This window comes from Pelophylax lessonae (genome assembly GCF_965119305.1).
Source record: "Pelophylax lessonae genome assembly, chromosome: 8".
Taxonomy (NCBI): Eukaryota; Metazoa; Chordata; class Amphibia; order Anura; family Ranidae; genus Pelophylax; species Pelophylax lessonae.
The window spans coordinates 24,229,216-24,249,026 of NC_138775.1; the positions used below are offsets into that span (position 1 = coordinate 24,229,216).

The 19,811-nt window shown below is 46.2% G+C and overlaps 1 protein-coding gene across 2 annotated transcripts in view; it reads left to right on the forward strand.

The window, feature by feature from the left end:
- IMPDH2 (inosine monophosphate dehydrogenase 2) overlaps nt 1-18,856 on the forward strand; it is a 57,812-nt gene extending 38,956 nt beyond the window's left edge. Inside the window, exons 10-15 of one of the 2 annotated variants that reach the window (XM_082265370.1) lie at nt 1,396-1,467; nt 11,806-11,949; nt 12,767-12,911; nt 13,488-13,631; nt 15,297-15,380; nt 18,633-18,856. In XM_082265370.1, the coding sequence (XP_082121496.1) occupies nt 1,396-1,467; nt 11,806-11,949; nt 12,767-12,911; nt 13,488-13,631; nt 15,297-15,380; nt 18,633-18,654 (611 nt within the window). In that variant the 3' untranslated portion in view covers nt 18,655-18,856. The remainder of the gene's footprint in view (nt 1-1,395; nt 1,468-11,805; nt 11,950-12,766; nt 12,912-13,487; nt 13,632-15,296; nt 15,381-18,632) is intronic. The other variant, XM_082265371.1, reaches the window with a different exon arrangement.
- The last annotated feature ends 955 nt before the right edge of the window (nt 18,857-19,811 follow it).

The following is a 19,811-nucleotide window of genomic DNA, read 5'->3' on the forward strand; positions in this document are numbered from 1 at the left end:
GATTTACCAAGGTCTGATTCTAATTCCGACCAGGGTGGTCCTTCCTCTGGAAAAACTTCAGGAACCATGGGCCGTGATTCACCGGTTTCTGTCACACAGATAGTTCTCTCTCCCCATTTTGGATGCAGGTTCTGAGTCTGGTGGTATTCACCTTCAAGACAGTTCTGTTTGCTCGGTCCTACATGCAGCTTCTTTAGCAGGTTCGGCACAGGAGGATACCGGGGTTTGTGGTGAGATCACGGGTTCCTCTGGCAGATGCCACAGGCATCCAAGGGCCACGGCAAGGCCAGTATCCTCCTCTGCTCAGGCTTCTGCAATTCCTGAATATATGGCGAGGAACAGAGCTGAAAGGAAGAAAATCGGATGTCAGCGGATGGTATTCCGCTGACATCCGCAATGCCATTGACTTACATTATGTCCGCAAATCATCCGCAAAAAAATAGGATGATATACGGACATGCGGAACGCCCGTGTAAAAGGGCCCTTACTTTCTCTTCTGTAAACTTTTTACAAGCTAGGAAGTAGGGGCACAGAACTTTTTTTTTTTTTTTTTTTTTTTTTAGTTGTGTAGGAAAGGCTAGAACCCCAATCAAATGGGTTTTCTGATTGGGTCTTTCCCTGTTGCTGATTTTACTTTACTTCCTGTCCAGGTGACAAAGGCTTTACCAGCTGGGCAGGAAATCATTCTGATGGTGCCTGAGATAGCAGTAAAAAGCAGAAAAGCGAGTCTAATCCTCCACTCTATCAAAATCCAATAATGTGCATTTTACATCGAAAACCTTTTGTCTTTTGAGTGCCACAAATGGAGATGTAGCAAGTTGTAGCATTAAAATGTCTGGAAAATACCCAACGCATTTCAGAGGTTAGCGAGCCTTCATCAGGCCTGCAAGTAAAGACCACACGTTCTTTTTTTTTTTTTTCTTTTTTTTTTTTTTTTTTTGTATAGCTTTTTGTTTTCCTTCACCGAAATGAACTTTAGAATATTGTATCCTCTCTAGTATTGCCTGTAGCCCTGATGGAGGCGCTCCCAGAAGTGCATCGGCCTCTGTAGTTTCCAAAAAAAATAACATTTTTATTTCTACAACTTCCGTCCTCTGTAGTAATCTTTTTATGACAGTTGCCTAATAACTGGTTGCTTCTTTGCCTAGAGACAATTATCCCTCCACACTATTTGATGATTACCTTTGTTTAGTGCCCCCATTGTTTTAGACTGTTGCAGTTAAGCCAGTGAAAGTTACTCTTGATGTTTCTTTACTCCCCTTTTTTAAATGACCCCATACCCCTGTGATGTGCATAGTGAAACTATTTTGTGATATTGGGTATGTCCAGGTCTGGACTTCATTTGTAGACACTGCTACTGAATGGATCTATCTTTTTGTTTTGTTTTCTATTTAGCTGCGCCAACGATCCCGCCAGACCTAAAGTCTCACAGCCCCAAATGCCCCTCTAGTGTGACAGGCACTTATAGTAAGTCCGTGGTTTGTCTGGCCTGAGCCCCTAGATGGCGCCCTGCTTGACTGACTGACTGGTAGTTGTAGACGCACTTGGGGTTTTGTGGCTTTGGGAAACTGGTTGATCAGATTGATGGGGGAGGCCAGTTGAAAAGCAGGGTTCCCCAGTTTTTATTCCTGCCCGATGCATCGCTGAACTTGTGCTAGGAAGGGACAGAACTGCATGTTGCACAGCCATTTCATATTCCATGGGGCAAAACTCTATTGCTTTAGAATTGTTCTTTGTGCTTTGTTTTTTTCGATATACATCCACAGAACTGATTTCTTGGTAAAGGGGGACACATTGGTGTCATTCAAGAGAAAATGAGTATTTCTCTTTCGTTCATCAGGGGGACACAGCGCTCCATAAATCATAACTACTGGGTTGTATTGCCTCCTCCAGGAGTAGGACTAGGCAGAACAGAAAACACCTGGCTACGCCCATGGGCAATCTTCACCTTGGTATATAACCCCCTTCTCCGCTCTCGGTAATCAGTTTTAATCTGTCTAGTCAGGGGTAAGGACCTAGGCTCCCGGATGGGATCTCTGGTCCTAGCAATTATTTTCTCCTTCCTTACATCTTTTTTTGTTTTTGTTCTCGGGAGAACTACAATCAACTGCCGGACTGGGCGACGGGCTGGATTATCTAGATCCAGAGGTCCCCCCAGCCAGCGAGCACATGCAGACCGCAGCTGCGCGCTAGATCGGCTGCGACATAGCCTCGAGAACAGAGGCTGGCCTGAGAGTTAAACGTCTCGGAGGGTAGCATACGACCGGTCTTGGGTCTGAGTAGCAGCGGTACCTTGGCCGACAGCTCCCCTACTTCGATGGTGAGAATTCTGTCTGGAGCGTTACCCGCACCATGGAAGGATAAGTACAGTCGTCCCCCCCCCAACACCCCCCCCCCCCCCCTCTGCCCTTTTTGGCATTTTTTTTTTTTTTTGTAGGGTAGATGCGGGTAACTTTCAGGAACAGTCGGACCTGCAGGTTCCCTCCTCCCATCCTTAAAAATCCCTTAGTGAGCTGGGCTTCCCCCACTCTTTTCCCGCTGTCTGGACCTGGATTCTGGTGTGGGTCCCAGGGCAGAGGATGCAGCGGAGACCCCTGGGGTCTCCCCCCTGCTATCCCCACTCTGTAAGGGTCCTGGAATAGTATGTCCTGCCCTGGTATTCTGGGGGGGTCCCAGTGTAGGAGACCCTTAGGTGCGTGCCCCACTGTTTGCAGTGTGGGTAGAGTGCAGGGGGGTCCCAGTGCAGAGACCAGTGCAGATTGCGCAGCGGAGTCTCCCCTAACGTGTGTCCTACCTTCAGAAGAGGGTCCCCGTGCAGAGGGCACAGGGATTATCCTGGCAGCATGCTGTAGCTGATGGCAGCCATTTTCCCTTAGTTTGGCTGGTCTCTGGTAGGGGGCAATGTTTGTATAGCCCGATAATGTCATGGGGCTATTTTCCCTTAGCCTGGTCTCCGATTGACGCCCATGTTTGTGTAGCCCAATGATGTTCAAGGGGCCATTTTCCCTTAGTCTGGCTGGTCTCCAGCTGGTGGCAATGTTTGTGTAGCCCGATGATGTCGCGGGGGCCATTTTCCCTTAGTCCGGTAGAGGCTGGACCAAAGCCTCATGGGGATGCCGAAGCTGAGCAGGTCCCCGCTGCTTATATTGAATTAGTGGACCAGTTGGTCCATGGGCTGCAGTTTTTTTGTGATGCAGCTTTGGATACAGCTCCTCTGCTGTCCAAACTTTGTTTTCAGCGGTGGTGATTAGGCACGTGTTGTGGCTTAAGAATTGGTCCACAGTCTATGCCTCCAAGAAAGCTCTCATTTGCTCTTTCAAGGCGATCACCTGTTTGGGTCTACCCTGAATGACATAATTCAGGGTATCACGGGGGTCTAGGGAAGGAGCCTCGTCTCATATGGGGGCCCTCCTTCTCAGCACATAGAAAATGTTTTCGTATGGATCTTTCAAATCTTCCCCGGGAGGTTCCAAGCATCCTTGGTCTGGTAAGCCTAGAGCTAGCTTCTCCGAACCCGCAGCCAAGAGCCCTTCAGCATGAAGGTCTGCCCTCACCCATTATTAGGGTGGGGGAGACATCTTCGCTGGTTTCCGGCCTCGTGAATCTCCTTCATGAGCATCAAGGGTATTGATGCTCATGAAGGATTTCAAGTACCCAGAAAGGGGGGTAAAGCTTGGCCTTTTTCAGGTGTTTTTTTGGGTCCAGAGTCTCTCCTTGTGCAGATTTAATTCCTGCAAAGGTTCGGGTGATATCAGAATTGCCTAAGTTCCCTCCTATCCCTGTCCAGGGAATTGATTTACCTAGGTGTGATTCTAATTCCGACCAGGGTGGTCCTTCCTCAAGAAAAACTTCAGGAACCATGGGCCGTGAGTCACTGGTTTCTGTCACACAGATAGTTCTCTCTCCCATTTTGCATGCAGGTTCTGAGTCTGGTGGTATCCGCCTTCAAGACAGTTCTGTTTGCTCGGTCCTACATGCAGCTTCTTTAGCAGGTTCGGCACAGGAGGATACCGGGGTTCGTGGTGAGATCACGGGTTCCTCTGGCAGATGCCACAGGCATCCAAGGGCCACGGCAAGGCCAGTATCCTCCTCTGCTCAGGCTTCTGCAATTCCTGAGAGGAATATAGGGCGAGGATCTTCCAATCAGTCTGGTGGCCATAAACCGCCCTTGGGGGCTTCCTCTCGGAGAAGACTAGTTGTCCCAAGGGCTGATCTACCATCCTGGTTTTCAGTCGCTGGTTTTAATGGCTTCGCTATTGAAAGCCAGGTACTGAGGGATAGAGGTTTCTCTGGATCAGTAATCCCTACTATGGTGAAGGCGAGGAAGTTGTCTTCCAGCAAGATATACCATTGTAAGTGGAAAGCGTACATTTCTTGGTGTGAGTCGATTGGCCCTCAATCCTCGATCCTTTTCTGTGGCTTTTATCTTAACCTTTCTTCAACAGGGCGTTGATCAGAAGTTGGCCTTGAGTACCATCAAGGGCCAGCTGTCTGCCCTGGTAATCTTCTTCTTTCAGTGACCCCTAGCCACGCACTCTTTAGTTCGTACCTTCATTCAGGGGGTTCGACATGTGGTTTCACCTGTACGGTTTCTTTTGTCGCCATGAGATTTAAATTTAGTACTTTCGGTTCTCCAGAAACCTCCATTTGAGAATATTCGGGAGATTCCCTTGCCTACGTTATCTCAGAAGTTGACATTCTTGGTGTCTATTACCTCGGCCTGCAGGGTATCCGAATTGGTGGCATTATCCTGACGCAGTCCCTATTTAGTGGTCCATAGGGATAAAGTGGTTCTTGGTCCCTCTCCATCATTCCTGCCCAAATTTGTCTGACTTCCATTTGAATGAGGACATGGTGTTGCCTTCCTTGTGTCCCAAACCGGCTCATCCCAAGAAATTTGCTTTGCATACCTTGGATGTGGTTCGTGCGATTCGGGTGTATCTGGCAGCTACTGAGTCCTTTTCGGAGGTCAGACTCTCTTTTTGTGGTTACGGATGGACCAAGAAAAGGGCTGGCCGCTTCTTTTTTAGCTACCATATCCAGATGGATCAGACAGACGGTGATTTAGGCCTATTCCATTAAATGTCAGGTTCCACCTTTCCATGTCATGGCGCATTCTACTTGGACGCTGAGTGCTTTTTGGGTCTTCCGTCATCAGGCATCAATATCGCAAGTTTGCAAGGTGGCCACTTGGTCGTTGGTGCATACCTTCACAAAATTCTATAAGGTAGATTCTTTGGCAGCTGTGGATGCTTCTTTTGGCTGGCTGCTGTTTAAGAGAGTCTGTTCCCTTTTTGAGGGGTGTTTTTTCTTTAAACTTTTTTTTTATTTTTCAGATGGGTCTCATGTGACCCAGTTAAGGCTCCTGTGTCCTGGTTAAGGGCTCTTATGTTTAGCCTTGGGTTATTTTCCCCACCCCTCATTTTTCCTTTTGGCACTGCTTTGGGACATCCCAGTAGTTATGATTTATGGAGCGCGGTGTCCGTTGAACGAAAGAGAATGGGATTTTTGTACTTACTGTAAAATCCATTTCTCTGAGTTCATCGACGACGGATACAGCACCCACCCCTCTATGGAATTCTGATACTTTTAATACTGCTTGCTACTAAAAGGATTACCTAGAGCAGAGAGGGGTTTTATACCAAGCTGAGGATGGCCCATGGGTGTAGCCAGGTGTTCTTTGTTCTGCCTAGTCCTATTGGAGGAGGCAAAATAACCCAGTAGTTATGATTTATGGAGCGCTCTGCCAGTCGATGAACTGAGAAATGGATTTTATGGTAAGTACAAAAATCCAATTTTATTTTCTAATGGAGATTCAATGGATTGAATTGCTCCCATGTTTTTGTATCTTTTGAGGCCTTTAGTGTATAGTAGACCTTGCATGTAATGCAAGGTCCGTGGTTTGTTTGTCCCCTCTACCCTTTTCCTCTTGCTGTAACTCAAAGGTAGAAAAAGAGAGAGAAAAAAAAATATCCCTTTCTTTTGGTTTCTGTGGTGTGGGGAGTGACATCGTCCTTCTCCAATGACATCCTGGGGAATGCCAAATATTCCAGATCTGCAACATTTGGAGTATTCTACATTCCCCAAATCCAGTCCAACTGCAGCAGCAACTCTAGGGGGTTGTTGGTCTATCATTTTGCATTGGCTGGAAGGGCCTTTTGATGACAACCCATTGTTGAAAGAAATGTTCTTTGCCAAACTCACCCCAACATAGATATGAGAACCTCTCTGAGCAGCCTGACAGGGGTTCCTTACTCTATTGAGAAGGGTTCGTCAAGGCTTGAAAAGGCCCAATTCCCTCCTGCTTATTTATTGAGGCAGGAGGAAAAGTGCAATTGCCCCAACAGCCAGTCAGACAAAAGTGAATACAAAGCAGTTTGTGTGCTTTGCCGGTTTTAATTACATTTGCATAACTGTAATGTTGCCTAATGTCCAAAAAAGTGCTAATTAAGGCCCAAGAGGCAGCATCATCATACAGGCTTATTTAGGTGGAGCTGTGCAAAATCAAGCAACCCACAACTAGATTTTGGGGATTTTGGTGGGATTGGATTGTTGGGGTCGTAGTGCACTTTGCAATGTCTCAGGTTCCCGCTTTAGAAGTTTGTTGGACTTGTGAACCCTGCTTTTTGGGAAATGTTTGCACCCCTAATCCCCAGCACTCAGACTAGATGCTTCTCTGTACAGGATACCACAACATAGCCTCTGCCAGTGATATGGCAGGAGCTGGTCTCTATATGGTTAAATGTCACCTGCTTCACTGAATTGGCATGGCAGCAATGTTACTGCAGCTTGTGCAGCATAGAGACCCCAGCTCTCTTAATCGTATGGTACAGGACACAGAAATGGAAGACTTGGATGACTGCGTTATTCATCTACCTTCAGGTGATTGGACACTGGCAAACAAAACTGTAAGGTCAGCCCTAGCATAGCCCTTCCAATCCGGCAAGCCTCCTTGTTTTTGTTAGTGTCTTCAGATGTATGGATATCTTCTCCTGAGAGAACCTACTTTTCTTTTCTTTTGTTTTATTTTGTAACCATTTCTAAAATTATTCTCCTATAAAGTCTGTAGCTGCACATAGCTATTGCAGCTTCTTTTTAGTAGCTTTCTGGATTATTTTATTTCTTGGCTGTGCCTGGGGGGGGGGGGGGACTATACCCAAACCCCGTTGGGAAGATGTAGGGATGGCCTATGTTACTTCAAGTATGTAGTTAGCTGCAGGGTGCTATAAAGGTCAGGGCCATGGCTCTTTTAGGTGCGACCCGGTCCCTAAAGACCCCTCTTTTTGGGTATTCACACCAGAAAGGTGAAGAGCTGGAGGGACCTTGTCCTTATTGGCGTCTGGGGAACAAAAGACACTGCAGTAACTCGGAGCAATGACCCTTTCTAGGGAGCCTAGTCCCTTAAGGGTTGGTGGGGGTCTGCAGCACCTCCCTCAATGGTCCTGATTCTCAAAGTCCTGATCAGTGCCCTCCTCAGAAGCCTACCTAACTCCTTTTGATGCTCCCCCACTCCTCGCCATGCGTCTTTTTTTCAGAGTGGAATTCTCAGCCACCATAACTGAATTTTTTTATTGTCTCTGCCAACCAGAACCTTTCCCTGTACAGTGGCTTTTGGAGTTTGACTTGTATGGTCTCATCCAGAGAAAATCTTTGTCTTCCCAGCAGTTCTGTTATGGAGCGGTTTACCTGCCTTACCATTCCCGTTGAAGATGTCCTGGTGTTCAAGGGCCCTGTGGATAAGCAGTTACTCCTTAAGGCCATGATTAAATATGGATAATCATGCTATGAAATCTGTTGCCACCATGTATGTCTGTCATGTCTGTCAGTCAGACCTCGGCTGTCTGGTCAAAGGGCATGGCCAAAGATCCTGGATCCATTTTTGTTTTAGGTGTCCCTCCTCGCCTTACATTACTTCATGGATGGGCTAACCTGTACTCTCCTCCAAATTTCCAGGATGAGCCTTCTTTCAGTTCATATGTGAAGGATCCCTTGGCCCAAATGTTGGTCTGCACAGCTTCCATGCAAGCAGCATCACTCTCCGATGCATTGGCATTCAGGTCCAAGCCCAGCTCACACTTTTAGAAGACCTCAAACCTCGACAAGCCTGGAAGCAGCCTTATGCCTCGTACACACGCAACGATTATCGGCCGACCGATCGTCCGACTTTTGTCCAGAGTGGTGTTTTGTTGGTTGGAATGTGCCTAGACTGCACACAAATTTTCTCGGCCAACAAAAATCTACTTCAGAAGCGATGTCATGTGCTGGTTTACTTTCCATGTGTTTTTTCTTCTCTGAGCATGCCCAGTCTTGCTCATCAGATTTTTGTCTGCCGAAATCTGTACTGACTGACGGAAAATCGGCCGTTGTGTTGACGGCCAACAAAAATTTTATAGCCTGCACACCAGATTTTTCGGTTGTCGGAAGCATCATGCTAACAAGCCGAAAATTGGCCGATCAGATGTTGGCCGAAAATTCCCGGCCAATAATCGATGCGTGTGTACGGGGCATTACTTGCCATGAGGGTCAGCCATTAGTCAGTGTGTAGGGGTGCTTGTTGGCCATCTAGGTACAGGACTTTTTGGATGCTTGGGTTCAGGTAGTGGTCCCTTGGGACTACAAGATGGCATTTAGGTTCTTTCCTCTGCCCTGCTTTATGCTTTCAAATGTTCCATCCTCTCCATAGAAATGAGCTGATCTTCATGCTGCTGTCCAGCCGCTCCTCTTGCCGAGGGTCGTTGCTGCAGTTCTAGAGCTGGAGAGGTTTCCAGGTTTCTCCTCCAACCTATTCACTGTCTCCACGGCAAAGGGAGGCATTCATCCCATTCTGAATCCGATAATTCACAACAAAATTCTCAAGGTTTGGATAGATCCTGAATGGATAGATCCTGAATCTACAGATGTCTGCACTGGGACTGCTTGGGAGTATCTGGGCCTTATGTCTCAGTCCAAGGTTTTTCTTCCTCCAGAAAAGCTCCACAGTATGAACCAAATGCTTCAGGGTCTCTCAAATATTTTCTTTTGCATGTGGGTCTTGTGCCTGATGGTAGCGTTCTTTGAGGCAGTATCCTATGCCCAGGACACGGATATCTTTCTCTGTTCTTCTGATTCACTCCTTATTGCATGCTACTAAACTGAGACTTGCTCAGGGGAGGGGTTATGCTGGGATTTTCCTTACAGTATTGTTAACCAGTGCCCAGCCTTCTGAAGAAAGCTCATAACCCACTCATCTAAGCCTAAGATCCTGTGTTCTGTAATGTGTTCCAAGAAAAGGATTTTAGAGGTAAGTCAAATATCCTTTTTTGCCACCTCCTTTCATTGGTGCCACCCCCTAGTAACATCACATTTCCCACTATTGACAACTTCCTTGTCATTCTTAAAGTGAACCTGTGAGGATAGAAATATGGAGGCTGCCAACACTGACCTCTCTTGAAAAAGCCAGTTGGCCAAATGTCCTGCTGACCTCATTGGCTTCAGTAACTTGTCTTGCCCTAGAACAAGTAGGCTGCTCAGGAATTCTAACTTCATGGATTGTGTGCTTGTACCAGTTAAGGGACTCTAATGCCTCGTTTCCACTGAGTGGTAGGGTATGGTTCAGTACGGTACACCTTGCATTTCCACTGCCAATAGTACCCTTTCATGATAGGCGTGGTGTAGCAGGAAAGCTTTGATAGACGATTCTCTGTCAACCAATCAAAGTTCTGCAGAGTGTAGCTCCACCCTGTTGGTATGGTACTAATGTGCTTGGTACCCCAACGAAAGGGTCCCAAAAAAGTGGTACGGTTCGGAATTAGGGTACTATTCACAATGGAAACGGCATAAATAGCGTACCGTACCGAACCGTACCAGAAAGCTCAGTGGAAACGAGCCAAAACATGACTAAACCCAGAGATGCCCAGGCAACTAGCATTTTCAGCAGTAGGTCAATAATGGCAGAATCCATATCTTTCAGTGCAGGTTTACCTTACTGGCCTGAGGAGCATGGAACCCCATCTACCCGAACCACCCCCCCCCCCCCCCCCCCAAATTTTGACTTGTTGGCATTATTTTCATCTTCCTCCTGTTTGCAGATCCTGTTGCACTTAATTTACTAATCCTGCATGTGTTCGTGCTAACTTAAGGGTTAAAGTGTACCTGTCAGGCATGCAGTGGGGGATCCATTTTGAATGTTTAGGTCAATACTGTACTTATTTTGCCAGGAGCATGGCCAGAGGGAGAGGTGGGGGATGGCTAGTCCAAAGGCTATTGATGGACTATGATGGAATGCTTTTGCTCTGTGTTGAGTGGGTTCACTTTAAACCTGGCAGTCTTGAATACTGAATGATGTATATAATACTGTATCCAATGAACACTTGTTTTTTTTTTCCCTCCAACCACGTGGGTTAATAACGCATTTGTGTTTTTTGAGGAATTGGAGACTGTTGGGCCAAACAAAAGTCAGTCTGATCTGAATATGGTTTTATAGGATAGGAGGCAACAGAAATGTTCCCTGGGGCATCTCAAGCCCTTTTGTAAAGATCCATGTGAACATATAAAGCTAAACTCCAAGCAAAATTGCCAAAAGGGGTGTAAGCCAGTGGGGGGAGTGGTAAGAGTAGTCACAGGACTCTTGATGGGTCCGAAAACATGAATCCATCCCATTGAAGTGACTTCTCACTCTCCTCGTCCAATCAGAGAATGCTATGCATACATTGAGAAAAAGCAAAGGATTCTCTGATTGGCGCCCATGCCTAGTGAATGACCACCTGTGTTCACAATGGAGCAGGAAAGCTGCTCGGCACGGGACCCAGAAGCTAGTGGCAATCACTGATCCCACAGGCGTGATATATGCCTAGTTCCATTGGTCCAAGCTGAGGACAGTACTTTTTGAATTGCTATTGCTGATTTTTTTTTTTTTTTAAACTTTTGGCCCCTCCTGGCCCTTTAAGGAGTTTAAGCTGCCGGGAGGTGAGGCGGGCTTTATGATCATGTGACGCAGTGTTGATCCGGTCACATGATCAGAAATGGCTTTCCGTAAGCCGCAGAAAGCATGTTCTCGGCAAAGCTGTATTTCCACGAATTCACGCAAATATGCGGCTGCTCAGCACCAAGGCCCACCCACTGAGAGGCCACATATTTGCGTGGGGCTAAAGGTGCATTATGGTTGGTCCCATTTTGGTTTCATCGCCTAATGATTTACTGGCCTGGAACAAGTATCCAGGACAAGATTTAACAAATTCTGTGGTCACTGGTCACATTCGGTTTCAGGTCATTCAATGACTGGCTTACGTAGCCAGGATTAGGAGGGCAGCCGTGGAACCTGTGCCTAAAGCAGTTTCTCAACTCCGGTCCCCAGGGCACACGAACAGGCCAGGTTTGCAAGAAAACTGAAATACATCACAGGTGATATCATTTGCTGCTCCAGTGATTGCAGTACTCTAGTCTGCATCTCCCCAAGGTAATACTTAAAATCTGGCCTGTTAGTGTGCCCTGAGGACTGGAGTTAAGAAACGCTGGTCTTAAGAAAGATCATCCATGGAAGCACCTATAACTGTCCTTGCAGGTTTCCATGAGTCTAGACTACAGGATATACACCTGCTGTCTTTATGGTACCAGGCAAAGAAGACTGCCTTTGGTCCACATACTGTCAGGAAGGTCCATTCTGCCTGTGAGCAGAGCCATTCTAAACCCACCACAGATAGACACCGGAGCCCCCATATAAAAGTCTCTGCAGTGTTGCTTGCTGCTAGTTTATAGTCTCTCTAGTCTAATGATGTATTCTGTGCATTTTAAAGAGTGGAGACATTGTTCTGTCTGTCAATGTTGCAGTGCTGGCGTGCGGCAGGCCCCAGGCCACAGCAGTCTACAAGGTTTCAGAATACGCCAGAAGATTCGGTGTTCCGGTCATTGCTGATGGTGGAATCCAAAATGTTGGACACATAGCGAAGGCTCTGGCCCTTGGTGCCTCTACAGGTGAGTAGTATAGGGATGGGGATGGGGGGAGGATGAGTTGCTTTAGAACAGGGGTCTTCAAACTATGGCCCTCCAGTTGTTCAGGAACTACAATTCCCATCATGCCTAGTCATGTCTGTGAATGTCAGAGTTTTACAATGCCTCATGGGATGTGTAGTTCTGCAACAGCTGGAGGGCCGTAGTTTGAGGATCCCTGCTTTAGAATATCTCAGCTCCCTGCAATACATTTTTGTAATTTTTTGCCAAATACGTAAATCCGAGGTTCTGGTTCAGAGACCAGTAGGACAGGCAGGATTTCTAAAGAAGGTCAGCACAGACTGCCCTTCCTTTAGGTAGTCCTACTTTTAAGCTAGGAAAAGCCTATTTAAATGCCCCATACAAAACCGATGCATAGGATGTTGCCATTAATGTTTCTATGTAGTTTTCAGTTCTATACATAGGCAGCAGTTATTTTTGCTCACTGCATATGAAGGCCATGCTGCTAATTTAAAGAGGAAGTAAAGTCTTAATTTTTAGTTGTACCTGTATGTACTGTGAATATCTTCTAAACTTGCATTGATCTGTATAGCAATGTATTGAGAGATCAGGGGGTGTAAAAATGTACATCCAAGATTCCAAGATGTTTGTGTAATGAACGGCATATATCTTACTTTGGAACTTGAAATTTATAAAAATTGTTTTTTTTTTTTTTACACTAATGGATGATTTGCTACATAAAAATTCCTGTAACTTTTACTGTAGGATAGGAAGTTTTGTCTTTTGACATGTGATGTTTAAATGTAATGACAGTCCCTCTTTAACTGTCTTTTGTTTATAGTCATGATGGGTTCGTTGCTGGCAGCGACCACAGAATCACCGGGTGAATATTTCTTCTCGGATGGCATTCGGTTAAAGAAGTACCGTGGCATGGGCTCTCTGGATGCAATGGACAAGAACGTGAGCAGCCAAAAGAGATATTTCAGGTGAGGGGTTCAATTTAAGGGCTCATTCAGAAGGGTGATGAGACCCGTCCTTCGTGCTGATTGGCTCTTTGCTGCATCCACCTCGGAGCTCCTTGCAAAGAGCCTAGAACCGTGTATACAGCTGCTGCACGAACGCAGTTGCATGGGAAAATTGGACATACGGGCCGGAGCGAGTGCACAGATCTGAAGGCACAGTGTCTGCTTTCATTTCCTAACACTTGCATGTCAAATTTTGCCTGTGCAGCCGATGCGTCTGCATCCACTTCTGCAGGCTGCTTGTGGGAAGCCCCAAGGTAGATGCTGACGCAGCAGACAGCGGCCCCCATGGAGGACTGGTCTTGGTGCCCCAAGAAGTCCTCAGCCCCAAAACATACCAGCTGTGGCCTCCATTTCAGGAAATACTTTACATAATCCGCAGTATCATGCTGTGACTTCCAATGTCTTCAGAGTAGCTGTGTCACAGGTTATCCTGACCTCAGCCATTTTGTTTTTCAGTATAGTAGCTCCTGTGCTGAACCGTACAGAGCAGCGTCCTCATTGGTGCCCTCTCTGCTTACACGTTTTGCTTTCTTGCAGCGAGTCTGACAAGATCAAAGTTGCTCAGGGAGTTTCCGGTGCCATACAAGACAAAGGATCCATTCACAAGTTTGTTCCTTATCTGATTGCTGGAATCCAGCACTCCTGCCAGGATATAGGAGCCAAGAGCTTAACGCAACTCAGGTACGTCAATGTGCCAGGATGTACTTGGCTGAATAAAGAGCCCACATAAATGGGTACTGTGAAAACTTCCAATGGCTTGTGTACATGGGGAGGAGTGTGCAATCTGAACATTTCCTAAAACTGATTGCAGCCTAAACTGAGTGACTTTACATATCTGTAGACCTGACAATATAGGGCAACCGTATTTAACCCATTGATGCCGACAGTGTGACCTCACTGGACTATAGCAAAACTAGAACTGTGTAGCCCAGTACAAGGGGAGAGCCTGCAGCATGGGCTGATCTGTGCCAAACATGAACACAGCCAAAAATTGCGCAGACACCAGAATTTACAGGATTGCACCATCTTAGCCGACCTCTCAGCCCCAGGTGCAATTAATGCCTGAAAGAATAGGGCTCTGCCCTTGTTGAGCTGAAAGAATAGTCAGGGGGAGTACTTTGATTTTATCTGTGAGGGGTGATAAATATCTAGAAATGTAACTGACACATTACTTGGTGTATGCACTTTAACATGAAACCTGGTTCAGATTTTCACTGGCCAGCCTGCAGCCAACACAAGAGGCCAGTGATATTGGCAGGGGCAATTGCCCCCCCCCCCCCCCCCCCCCGGGCCGCTCTGATGTCCTGTAAAAAGGCTCCATCACTTCTGCCACAGACATGCCTAAATGATTCCTGGTGAAGAGAAGTAAAAAGTCTCTGCTACCAACCTACTGTGAGTGCAGGCTCCCCCCGCATGGATGGTGTAAACTGTGTCTGAGCAGAGGCCGGTTCCATGCCCCACTGGAGACTCTCTTCCCCTGGCCAGCCCCAACCAAGCTTTCCCAGCTCCCCCCAACGTCCCCCTGCTGGCTAGGTTAGGGACCCGGATTCAGCCGGTGAGTAGAGAGTACCTGGAGCGGAGCTTCAGCCGGGAAGAGGGAGAGTGGGGGGGGGGGGGGGGCTGAGTCTCTGCACCATGGACCTCTGGTTTGTACTTGCCCCCTGGGCTGAAAGTTGCCAGTCAGCCCCTGACCATACAGCTGCTTTTATTGGGGGGATTTTTATGTAAATGTCAACTGCAGGAGAAAAAAAAGAAAATCTGGTCTCTGACCTTCCAGACAGGCTGAGTAAGTATGAGGACTGGATGGACACCAATACAAATCTATTGGCAGGTAAAACCACTGTATTTGTGTTCCAGGTATTTATGTAGCACTGACCATTTATGCAGCACCTAAATGTTGTATGTTTTTATTTCCTGTCTCAAGGAGCTTACAATCTAAGGTCCCTACTTAACGCCCATACATTCACATAGTAGGACCAATTTAGACAGGATCTGATTACCGTGCCAGCATGTCTTTGGAGTGTGGGAGGAAGCCAGAGGACTACCCAGAGGAAACCACACAGGCACAGAACATGCAGACTCCAGGCAGGTAGTGCCATGGTTGGGATTGGAAACCACTACCCCAGTGCTGCCAGGTGGAAATGCTAACTATTTGGCCACTGTATTTTATATATTTAGCCATTTGCATGGAGCTCTGCTTTACATTTTGTCAGTTCTAAAAAAAAAGGAAAATTTCAGCACATTACAGATGGAAATGTCCTTTGTATTACTTTGATATATCCTAATGTAGACTGAGCTGTCACAGATCCCTATCCTCACCCATCACTTTTTCTGTGCCTCCTGTAGGGCGATGATGTATTCTGGAGAGCTGAAGTTTGAGAAGAGGACCAGGTCTGCCCAGGTGGAGGGAGGAGTGCATGGACTCCATTCGTAAGTCTCCTCCTTGTCATGTGGTAGAGCTGTGTGTGTTCTGGTGACTGCGCTCTGTGTGTGTAATATAAAAGATGGATTCAAGTTTCTGAAACTTTGATATTTTTAAAGAAAATAGAAACAAAGGTAGGCTAGTGCTGCTGACCCCTTACTGTGAAAAAAATGCTAATTGTTGGGCTGTTGATCCAAGGACTCGCAGGGCTCTTCCCTTTGCTGCAAGGGTTAAATGCCCTGGGGGGGGTTAAGGAATTCTTTTTTTTTTTTTTTTTTTTTTTTTTTTTTTTTTTTTTTTTGGTCTAGGGCAGGGGTGACTAAACTTGGAAGAGTGAGGACCTCTTAAATTGTTACTAAACCCACAACAGTAAAATCAGTCTGTATATGCAGTAAAGCATGCTTGTTGTACTCACTGTGGAATCTAAGGGGTTAATCCACCACACTGTGTTAAAAGGCTGTTTGATCCTGTCTTCTGGTCCTCCCCAATGCATCTCCTGATGGTACAGAGCCTTGGGGGCATTCTGCACATGCTCAGTTTGGTGTTTATTGCCAGAGTTTTTCTTTTTTTTATTTCTTGGGAGGGTGCATGTAATCAGCACAGGACCAGTCAGCACTGTCCAGAGGGTCAGGGGCCTTGCAGCCTCATAGAACAGTCAGAGTAGAATGAAAACGTCTACAAGCTTTAAGTAGATGCTGACTGGAAGTCACAAGACTGCTATATACTGCTGATGAGAAAGGGTATTTAGCAGTTTATATTTAGTAAAATAATTGCATTTCCCTGTTCTGTGTACTGTGGGAGAGCAGATATAGTGACTGCAGGCTCCTGGGGAGAGCAGATATAGTGAATGCAGGCTCCTGGGGAGAGCAGATATAGTGAATGCAGGCTCCTGGGTTTAGTAACACTTTAAGCCGGTCGTGGGATGGATGACAGGTCTGTGTCTACTCTGAGCCCTCTGATCCACCTGGACTGAAGGGGGGCAGATCCCCTTCTGTGTTTTTTTTTGTTTTTTTTTTTGCAGATCGGATTGGAGGTAGGGGGGTGTAAATGGACACAAGTCAGTTTACATCGGCCACTCCATAGAGGGTAATGGAGGGTCTGATTGGGTCTGCCTGAAAAACAGAGGCGGAACGATCAGACCAATTGTGTAAGAGGCTTACTAAGGCTGCCTTCATGCTGATGTGCCGCCGTTTACCTGCACCGCGGTTGCAGCACAGTGCACTGTACTTGTGGCTTTCCTGCAGGTTAGCTGCACTTTGCCATTGACTATTATATCCTGCAAACGTGGTGCAATTTCTGAAAGCGCACAAAATCCGCAGGTAATAGAAGTCTATGGCTCAGTGCAGGTAACCTACAGTAGCACTGTGGTGCACCTGCAGATCAGTTTTGAAAGGAGCCCAGCAACCACTGCAGAAGAGATTCTGTGATTTTAGTATATAAATGGACCTTTAACAAGCTTTCATTCTGCCTAGCTACAGTTATTGCCGGCTGTTGGCGTCTCAATCGAAGTGCAATTGGTATCACTCCAATTGTGGCAGGAGCCGGTGCTATAAAGGAATCATCGGCTTATGTGGCTCTGTTCCCTCCACAGCCATGCTTCCTCTAGCGCTGGCTCCATCCAGACCACGGATGGTGGGGTCAGGAACCCTTGCTCTGGGCTTGCTGACCTGTCATTCTAGAGCAGGAAGTTGCTGGGCCACATCCGAGGGCTCCCTGGGCCAGCAGCTGGCCACCCTTGGTCTAGGGGGAACAAAGAGTTATATCTGCTTTACTCCTTGTGCAGCAGGCCCAAGGCGGTCTCTCGGCATCCTCCCTCACAATGCAGGACTGCTGGTCCTGCATTGTATGTAATGGAGTGCCTGACCAGAGCCACAAAGAGAAAAGGCATGCAGCTGGGAGGAAGCCTGTGGGGAACGATTAATAAGGTAGCATAAAGGCCTTTTTTCTTTTTCTCTCCTAGACAAAAACATTCATTTAAATGTCAACTCCATTTTTTTTTTTTTTTTGTTGAACTTTAAATAGTTTAGTTGGTCCAAAGTATTGCCTTCATACATGCAGTGGCTGTCAGTGCTGTATGAACGGTTTGTTCCTCAGCTGCATGCAGTATACAGCACTGTCCTGGCAGTCCAATGGGGACCTCACTCCCATAACAAAGTAAAGTCAGGCTGCGCACTGCTCAGCTATTCACAGGCAGCTTTGTATTGTCTGAATACAGAGCTTCCTTTGGTTGAGGTAAGCAGATTTTAAAACATATCTCCTCCGCTCAAGTGGGGGAAAAAAAAAATATATATAGGTGTTCACTGGTCTTGTGTTGGTATCACTTGTGGTCTTGCTGCCACCTCAGGACCAAGGGTATCCAAAACACACTAAAAGACAACAATAAGAGAAGGGCGCACCGACCTAGTGCATTACCACTAAAAAGGTTTATTAAAATTTAAAAAACAAATGTATATTATACTCGGTAAACAATTGCAGATAGCACACATGTAAACATGATCGACACAAGAGCTCCAGGGTAGCCAAGGCACTGTGTGGTGCTGGATAGCATTCAGATGTCTGCATGGATCTGCTAAGGCTAGGCTGATGCGTTTTGAGGGCGAACCCTCTCAGAGCCAGAAAAATTATTTTCTGGCTCTGAGGAAGAGGGTTTGCCCTTGAAATGCGTCAGCCTAGCCTTAGCAGATCCATGCAGACATCTGCATGCTGTCCAGCACCGCGCAGTGCCTTGGCTACCCTGGAGCTCTTGTGTCGATCATGTTTACATGTATGCTATCTGCAATTATTTTGTGAGTATAATGTAAATTTTTTTAAAAACCTATTTAGTGGTAATGCACTAGGTTGGTGCGCCCTTCTCTTATTGTCTGAGGTGAGCAGATGTCTCAACCTCCTCCTCCTCAGCCAGTCACAACCTCCGCCTCAGCCAATCAGAGGAAGCTTTGTATTCATTCAGAATACAAGGCTTCCTGTGAATGGCTGAGCAAAGCAACTCTATTTTTCCAGGAGTGGGACATGAAGTCCTTGACAAGCTGCTGGAACACATTGCTGTGTACTGTATGTAGCGGACATTGCTCACAGTTCATATTGTGCTGAAACGTTTACTCGAAGAAGCAGAGTGCAGGAGGAGGGGGTCTTCTAATACCTATTTTGAGTATGGCCAGTAAGTTTGATGTGCATGGTATAATAAAATAAAGAAAATTCATGCTTTTTTTTTTAACTTGTTATCTAACATGCAGACCATGACCAATATATAACACTTACAGGTATGAGAAGAGATTGTTCTAACACTACTGAGCCACATCACCACCTACCACCCACCGCTCGGACTGTAGCAGCTGCCATCATCGCATGCCTTGTGTGTGGAGCCTTTTGCAGCTGCCTTACCCTCATCTGCCTGCTCTACTGCGAGAGGATTCCGGGTACTCAGAGGAAAACATTTTACTGATCACCAATACTACTGTGCCTGCTGTTTTTTTTTACAATAAAAGCATAAAAAAAAAAAATGTTCTCTCCTTTATTCAACAAAGTATAAAATAGTTCTCTTTGTACATTTATCATAAATAGACAACCTTTATATTCTGACAGCCCATTTTTGGTCTTGCTGTGAAATCCAGTTTTGGAAGTGCTGCCAGGCTTCTGGTATTGGCTGGGGTCCCCGGGGGGGGAGACTTTTCCTCACTTCCTGTCTTAATGAGCACCAAGCCATTGCTGTGGGCTGGATTTCCTTTTGATGGAGTTTTATATTCCAATGGAGGAGCTGATCACATTCTCTATCCAAAATTCAACAAACCATTTTTTGCTGAAGTTTGCCCAGCAGTGTTCATGGTAGGTCTTCAGGGTCTGTCTGGGATCCAAGCCATGTTTGAAGCACAGGTGACTCTGCATTGAATCTCTAAACGCCATTGGAAAGCATAGGTGCCCAAGGAGGGCACCTGGAGCTGGCAATGGTTGTCTGCATTTGAAGCACGCTTTAGCCCCCGTTCACATTGGAGTGATTTGTCATGCACATTGACAGTTCAAATCTCATGAGAAGTCGCATCCTATTTGAACAAATAAGGAGATATTGGTTCTAAATACAATCATTCACAGCCACATCCCTGTTACAGGACATGAAAAACAAAGGAGAGAGAAAAGGTGCCAAGAAACTCTCAACTCCACCGGGATAAGAGATTTGGCTCCCAGACCTCCTCTTAATTGCCATGTCCATAGATAGAAACCGAGTACATGGACTCACCAAGTACTCTTGTTTATGGACATGGCAATTATGGATGTAAAGACTACTTTTATATTTGTTTTATCTTTATTTGATGAATTTAATAAATATATATCTTTTTTTAAAAAAAATATGTTGTATGATATTCAATGACCACTTCACAGCCTTTAAAATCCCACTTGGAGGTCTATGAGCCAACTCTCTTATCCTGGTGGAGTTGACTGTTTCT